This window comes from Olea europaea, chromosome 7 (assembly GCF_002742605.1).
Source record: "Olea europaea var. sylvestris chromosome 7, O_europaea_v1, whole genome shotgun sequence".
NCBI lineage: Eukaryota > Viridiplantae > Streptophyta > Magnoliopsida > Lamiales > Oleaceae > Olea > Olea europaea.
In genome coordinates this window covers 11444968-11453425 of record NC_036243.1, presented here as the reverse complement: position 1 = coordinate 11453425, position 8458 = coordinate 11444968, and the positions used below count along the sequence as shown (strand labels likewise).

At 29.2% G+C, this 8458-nt stretch overlaps 1 protein-coding gene across 1 annotated transcript; it reads right to left on the bottom strand.

Annotated features, from left to right (window-relative positions):
* Positions 1–3234: 3234 nt before the first annotated feature.
* LOC111397683 lies at positions 3235–3940 on the bottom strand. Its single transcript, XM_023024681.1, has one exon. It carries the CDS (start codon positions 3894–3896, stop codon positions 3414–3416), a length of 483 nt encoding a protein of 160 aa, XP_022880449.1. The 5' UTR covers positions 3897–3940; the 3' UTR covers positions 3235–3413.
* Between the last annotated feature and the right edge of the window lie 4518 nt (positions 3941–8458).

The following is an 8458-nucleotide window of genomic DNA, read 5'->3' as shown; positions in this document are numbered from 1 at the left end:
TTTTGAAACTTAAAATTTTGATTTTATTTTTTATTTTTTTTTTTTTTTTTTTTTTTCTATTTACACTTTTTTATTTTAAAAATTAAACTCAACGAGCTCATCTCAATAGTCATCTCGACCCATCGATCTAAAATCGATCATGGTCTATTATCTCTGTCTTGTGCTTTAAAATATCTTCCTCATAGAAATAAGGGAAAATTGTACTTGGGGTCCCAATTCTTTTTATTATTGCAAATTATTTTCAAACATTTCATTTTGATTGCAATTGGAGAACATATAGACGAAATCCATTCATTTGACATTTAGTCAACCTAAAAAATAAAAATTGCTACATTTGACCAAATTTAAAAGTGCAAAATTGTAAATTCATATTTTTCTATTAAAATAATTAAAAAATAAAAATAAAATGTCCCCCCAACACCCAAACAACCCAAAATCCCACCACCATCATCAGCAAAATTGATTTGCTCCTCTGCCAACACCAATTGAAGACCAGTTTACTCCAAATTCGAATAAAATTAGAACAGCATCAGGTCCAAAAAATCTTGAATCAACTCAAAAAAGATTAGTTCCTATTAAAATAGACAGCACGCCATGTGATAATGACTAGGAAATTATCATATGCAATCTATGCAATTGCTGGTAAGGCCATATCTGCAAAGGATGTGGTGGCATCAGACTCCAGATACCGTGGCCATGAGGAATTTTAATTTGGTCAAAATGTGGCCAAATTGATTTTTTTTTGGTATAATTTGCAAATGTTTTAAAGGTTCAGGATCTCGACTACAATTTTCCCTACAAATAATGAAACATGTTTGATGAGTATTGCTTTGCCTTTAAAACAAATAAAATTAAATTAAATTACCAATTTCACTTGTTTTATGTTGCATTGGATTCTGGCAGCTGGCTCACATCATCTATGATTTGAAGCCAACTCTACCTTAGGAAATAAAAGAGGGGACCTCAAACCGACGTCGCCTGTGGATTTCATAATATTCACTTATTTCACCTCATGTCATTTCTCAGATTAATTATATTAAATTGTCAATGATTTTTAACTTTTATTCATTATCGTATTTAAATTGTGATATTCAGCGTAATTTTTTTATTTTTAATTAATCAAATATTTTAGTTCATTGATTATAATTTTTAATTTAATAATGTAATTTATAATTAAATAATTTCTGAAAAAATTAATTATTGAGAGAAAAAAAAAAGAAAATACTATTCATTTATTTTTATATTTGGTTTAATGGTTGAAAATGACTTTACAAGTTGGTTTGAAAGTTACACCAATTTGATGCAAACAATTAAAGATGACCTTAGGCTTAACATACTTTCTAGACTAAAAAATATCTTATCTTATTTGAAATAAGTTTGGCGGTGAGCAAATAATTGAGACTATTTGTTGAAAGTAATCATTAAATGGGAAAAGTTCTTCTGTGGGCTCTGTGTGAATGTTTTTGAGAAATACGAAAGCGATAGTAATATTAAAAAATCTCCTTATTATTTTATTTACATAGATGTGTCCGCAAGTGAAGTAAGGTAATGAATAAAATCCCCTTAATGTCGAAATAAGGTTCAAGCATGTCAGTGACAAGATTAGAAATTAATAAAACAAAATATTTTATTGTAATTTCATAAATAATAATTCTATAAAATTAATCTAAGAGCACAAACAAAGTAGTATAAAAATTTTCCTAATGCTTGTTTGGTACAGATTTTAAACCAATTAAAATCAATTTTTTGACCATTATTTCAGTCGTTATTTTTGAATTTTTTTCTCACAATAGGATTTACTTTATATCTAATCAGTCAAAAAATCATTTATTAAAATTCCTACTAAACAAGCACATAATTTTTAAAGCAACAAATTATTTTTAAATACATACGCAGACAGTTTTGGAGCAATTTCAGCCCTTGTTTGAACCCCATTATTTGATAAAAAATAATTTTGAAATAGTAATTTTTTAAATAATGCGTGATTAAAAAATATGAAAAAGTTCGACATTACATATGAAATTATTTTATTAAGAGAATATATGATTAAAAATAAATTTGAAACAAATATATTGTTAAAAAATGGACTCAAACGGGCTTCTATCTTCTTGAAAATCACAAAGACGACGTCAACATTGCATAATTAATTAAAGGACATTTCAGAGTGCAATCAACCCATCCATATATAAGATAATTACGTGGCTCCAGCTGTAAAGAGTTGTTCCACAGCTTCAACCTATTATCCTCCCTGTATCCTCGAACCTCCATAGGTCAAACATTTCTCTATTCCTTCCCTCGATAGTATCATTTTGATTGATAAATTGTAACTTTATTTTTTTTTTCAACTAAATCCTATTTTTTTACCATAAAAATAAAAAATATGATTGTTATTCATCACATCAAATCACAATATTTGAGTTTTATCTCTTGTGTGGGTCAAATAACGACTATTTATTTCATTTTCATTTTTAGAAAAATGAAAATCAAATGGGAGCTAAAAAAAATGGATTATAATCCAATTTAAAATTAACACTTAATTTTAATCACACAATTCAAAAGGCTTACAATTTTTAACTACAAAATTCATCAACTTTTATCAAAATTTAATAAAATGTAATTATTTTCTAAACCAAACAGGGACTTATATTCATTATTATTAAGTTATCTAACATCACTAGTCTAGGAGTTATATAAATTTGGTATGTTTAGCAATGATATATTAAGTACTGATAAGTTAAGTATCAATGACACGACGTATTAATTTATTGGTAAATTAATAAACTAGTATGTCATGTCATCGATACTTACTAAATTATTTCTCTAATGTAATTGTTCATTTAGAGTATGTTCGGTGGTGATTATGAGAATTAATTTTTTTTTTATCTTTAAAGAGAAAAATGGGTCCCATTTATGAGTGAAGAAATAAAGAAAGACAACTGAAATAGTAAAATAATAGTTAAAAAATTGATTTTCTAAGGTAAAAAATTGCTACAAAACGGGACTTAATTTGTTGAATTATGCCATTTATATATTAATTTTTTTACACTATCGTTGACATTTACATTGTTGTCAACAATTAATTGGATAAAAAAAATTGTTTTTTAACTGTTCAATTAAATAATGTGACTTAATCGTTCGACATTGACATTGAGATAACAATATTACTAGAATATATACTAAATTAGTTGTTCCATGTGAATATAATCATAATGTCAAAACGCTGGAACAGTAGCATGCGAAGCAAAGGATGTAGTATTCGGATCAACTTGAATAGGGGCAAAACTGTAAACAAACCATAAATAAACGCCAATTTGAGCCAACCAGCAATTCTAATTAGTTAACTAATGATCCGTCATTCGACTCATTACAATATTTACAAAATGAATTTTCGACCTGCATTTCCCAAAATACCCCTATTCAGGTATTGCACTCAGCCCCGCCGCAAATTTCCCTCTCCTCTTATTACCACCACTACCACTCCTCCTCATACTACTTTCAGTAGCACCACCGTTCGCCGGCGGTTTCAGTTGATTCTCTGTGGGAAACACCAAGACTTGCCGCCGGCAACCGCATTTGTCGCTGTAACCACTCTTGGCCAACGCGGAGCTGGCCTTCACGGCCAATGCCCCCATTTCCTCTGCCTGAAGCCGGTGCTTCAATCGGCTTAGAGGCAAAGCAAAGTAAAGCTGACCCGGCTGCAATTCCTCGTCGTCACTCACCGCTGAAACCACTTCGTTGAAATCCATTTCATCGGAATTACATATGAAATACGTAGGGTTCTTCTGTAATACATAAGAAACCTTTACAGGATATGGATATTCCTGTAATTTTCCGTCGTATAATATCAGTTTTGCTGTGGCTACAGAGGTAGCTTCACAGGAACTGCATATACCCATTATTTTAAACTCCTTCTGTGTATGAAAAGTGAATATGGAAGGAAGTGGAGAAAGCTATCTATATATATACACACACACATTGAAGGAGTGGTGTATTATTGTCGCGTCTGAACTTAAACAAAATTCAACAGTAAAAAGTAAAAAACTTTTAAATGCAGCCTATCAAGTATCAATAAAAAGAATTTTATTGTTTAAATTTAATTTTTAACACGAATTATTTAATACAATTAATTTACTAATCAGCAAAGTCAATACTGATATAAATTTATATAAAAAAATAAAAAAATCTAATAAGTAAACAAAATTTTCGTTTTGAGAGTGTAAACATTTCGATTTTCAGGTGAAGAAGCTATTAATGAAGTCGTTTAAATTATTCTAAAAATTCAGAATTTACAAATAAGTTCTTGATTTTATGGCATTTTATATCATTAAAGAAGTTATTCCAAAAATATTTTTTGTTGGTTCAAGTAAATCAAAATAATAAAGAATTGATAAGAATTAGCCAGCTATTTTTCAAAACTATTTTTTATATACTCATTTTCAATCACACATTCATATAATAAAATATTTTTGCATGTATATTTAAAAATTTTCTATTTTTTGATCATGCATTTTACAAAAATTCACTATTTAAAAAATTATTTTTTTAGAAATAATGTTTTTGGAATTTGGATAGAGGAGCTGGATGAGAGTGAAGGTTGCCAACCTGTAAGTGGTGTGGTGGATTACAGCCAGGTTGTAATTAAGGGAGTACGTTGTAATTTTGGGACATGGGAATTGTGGGACCTTTCTTTGAGTTATGTCATTTTATCAGATAATTTTATTAAAATCAGATTGTCAGAATGAGTTGGCAAAGAATTATGCTGAGTGTACAACAAATCATTTTGACAATCCACTCACACGAGTGGACTGTGGATCCCTTAATTATTTTAATCGTGAGATCCACTCGTGTGATGTGAGAGGGCTATCAAAGATGGTGTAAAAATGAGTGTACTTATAGCATAATTCGTTGGCAAATTATGATATGATGGTTGAAAAATATTTTTATCTAACTACCAATGAAATGCTCTCGAGTGTTAATTTAACACAATTTTGGTAAAATCAATCCGATAATGCGGCACAATTCCCTTCCTTTTGTCTCTTTATTTTTATGTCGTTTTGTGATTACTGTTCTGTAGGTGATGTACGTGATATGATGAGATCACCCTTGTTTTAAGTTCTGATATGACTAGTCTCTAGATTCAATTGGGCTCATATTTGACTATTGAAGACATGTTATATAGACAAAAGTAAGAAACCATCATTAAAGCTTCATACAATAATCGTTGAAATTTAAAAAGGGGAATTAGGCTGGGATTCTCAACATTTGGGTGGTGGGAAATCGCTTCATTTAACTTCGTAAAAGTCAGGTTTTGGTTTCTCAATCTATTTGATGAAATTGGATTCTCATGTGAAGGAAATTGACAATATAGATGTGAATTTTGCATTAAAATTAAGAAAATATTAAATGACTCGATAGTTTTACCTTTAGCTTCAATCAACTTGAAAGTCACATGCAACTTTAACATCCATGTTGTCATTTTTCTTCCACGTGAATCTCAATTTCTTGTAATAAAAACGCGGAAGAGTCAGAACCTTAATCTTATTTAAAAGGTTAGGAATGAAAGGTTCTGAAGTTAAATCCTAATTATCCCGTTTAAAAATTACTTTTGAATAAGTTTTGGCCAAATAAAAAAAGTGAATTTAAGTTCAAATTTTATCTTTTAGAATTGAGTTTTCACTCGTATTTAAAGAAAAAAAAATATTTGAGCTCATATCCAATTACTACCCCAATATAGTCTTAAGTGTCGGATCTTTGATCAGGAAATAAATCTGATCGATACATAAAGTAATATGTTGAAAACAATATTTAGATGGATCCTATACAACATCTATAAATTAATATAAAAGTTATAAGGTGAGTCTATAATAGTTTAAACTTTTAATACAATTGTTCATAGTTGTGTCAGGCATTTAATTGAAAAATCAAATTGAATCCTCTATGAAAACTTAAATTTTCAAATAAAATGGTTAATAATAAAAAATATTAATTCGTGTCTAGCATTTAATTCAAAAATTAATAAAATTGATTTGGACTACTCTATAATAGTTTAAACTTTTAATACAATTTTTCATATTTGTGTCAGGCATTTAATTGAAAAAAACAAATTGAATCCTCTATAACAACTTAAATGTTCAAATAAAATGGTTAATAATAAAAAAATATTAATTCGTGTAGAGCATTTAATTCAAAAATTAATAAAATTAATTTAGCCTACACTACACGTTAGCACAATATCAAATTTGTGTGCGTGATACCATGCATTTAAAATCTTGAATTTTTAAGTTAGTAGTTTAACCACTTCAACTCGTAATTTGAACTAATTGATACTTATGTGCAATCACGCTTTTAATATTCATACTTAATTTTTGACAAAAGAAATTAAGCCCCCGTTTGGTAGCAGTTTTTTACTCCAAAAAAGTAAATTTTTTGACCGTTATTTCACTATTTCAATCGTCGTTTTTAATTTCTTCACTCACAGATGGGACCCACTTTTTTATCCAACTGTCAAAAAATCAATTCTCATAATTACTATCGAACATGCCTTAATTTCTTTTTGAAAGCAAAGGTGTAATAGACCATTAAAATGTCAAAAAATTATTTATCAAAAAATAGTTGATTAAATAATCATATATTTTGACATTTTTAAAATTTTAAGAATCATATAGAGAGAGAGAGAGAGAGTCAATTTAGGAGGTGAGGAATCACGTGATGGGAGGTGGATATTATAACGGTGGGACAGCAATACCAAACAACCACTATTTGTCTTGGAACAATTCAATCCAAGTGGGGCTTTGGGTTTATTAGTTCAGCACTAAAGTTCATGCAACTTGAGCCTCAATTGTGACTTTTTGCATATAATAAAGAGATTTTATTGGTGGATCTATTTGGATTTCGAAACTTCTTTCCCAATACCTAGACTCTACTCAATTTATACAATTATTCATAGGAGATACCTATAGAATCTAATCTATTGTTTAATTTAATTGTGTTCAAGATAATGTACCGATGAGAGATAATTTACTATCTATCGTTGTTTATGTTAAATGGATTTTGCTAAGTGTACGTAATAAATGTATACAAAGGATAACATAATGTGATGTGAAGGGAAAAAATTGGTTAAAAAAGTTGATTGTGTTTTAAACAAGCAAATGATGAAGTGTCATGTGGCATTATGTACACCCCTATGTATATGCTTATGTACTTGTAATACTACTCATGTTAAATATGATACATCGATTAACTGATCTATAAATTTATAGTGTGTATTTGTTAAATAAAAGGGACATGTCACCATTGCAAAACTAATGCTAATTGAGTAATGGTGTAGTTCATCATTTCAAATTTATTGATTATTCATTGTTCATAAATTCAAGCATAATTTTCAAAGAATACAACTGAATTTTACTTAAACGTATAGAATTCTCTCTCTCTCACACACACACACTTGGTGCATATTTGGGAAGTGACTAAATCAAAATTTCAATAATTATCAGTTGTGTGACATAAAAAACGTGTAGATAATAAGTAATTGTAAACAAGTGAAATGACTTTTGAAGGCCCACGACTATGAGTATCCTCTAAACAGCAAAGATACTTGTACAACATTTTAGGGTTGTAAAAATTATAACCCTTTCACATGTGTGGGATCAGTGATTATTTTAATCGCGGACCCCAACCTTTATATGTGAGAGGGCTGTACAAGTTGTGTTGTACATGTAATACTTTTCTCCTCTAAAATGTCTAAACTTTCGAACTATTTTTCTGCTCTTTTCCACCATTTTTAATAATTAATAATTTATTAAACAAACACCAAACAATCTAACATTTTTAGGTATTTGAATAGTCCCCAAATTTCAGCTTATTTTTGCAGAAAACCCATTAATTTAATTTATCTTAGTTCAAAACTCGTAACGATTAACTATTCTTGCTATTGTTTATATTTTCCCCCTTGAGAATCTACATACTTTTCTTAATTATTCGAACAAAAAAAATCTCTCAAGATTTTATCTAAAACTTCTAAGTTGCGCGAATGTCCATTTATCGATTAACTGAACCCAAATAGTTCATACGATAAGTCGACGCTCGAATTTAGAAGCTACCTCATTCAATTATTGGCAAAATGAAATAGCTAAAGTTTGGACGATGTACTGCACTTTATAGGACAAATAGTGCCTGGCTTGTCAACTTAAAGAAATTATGGACTATTTTTCTACCATTATTGCACTGTTAGCCATTTTTGGTTATGATCCTTCACTCATTTCAAAACATGCCGAACAATTTAAAAGCATTAGATGCACCCTCAATCTATTGTTTACCATTAAACAGTGGCAGAGTCGAGATTCGAATTCAGTGAAGTCTACTTTAATTACGGAAAAGAAAAAATTTCGAATGTGAAATTTGATAATATCAAATATTTAAAAGTAATTGAAAATCTTTTATTCTCAAGTCTCAATTGGTC

Coding starts and splice junctions, on each gene's coding strand:
- LOC111397683 (XM_023024681.1), bottom strand. CDS start 3,896: ATGGGTATATGCAGTTCCTGTGAAGCTACCTCTGTAGCCACAGCAAAA.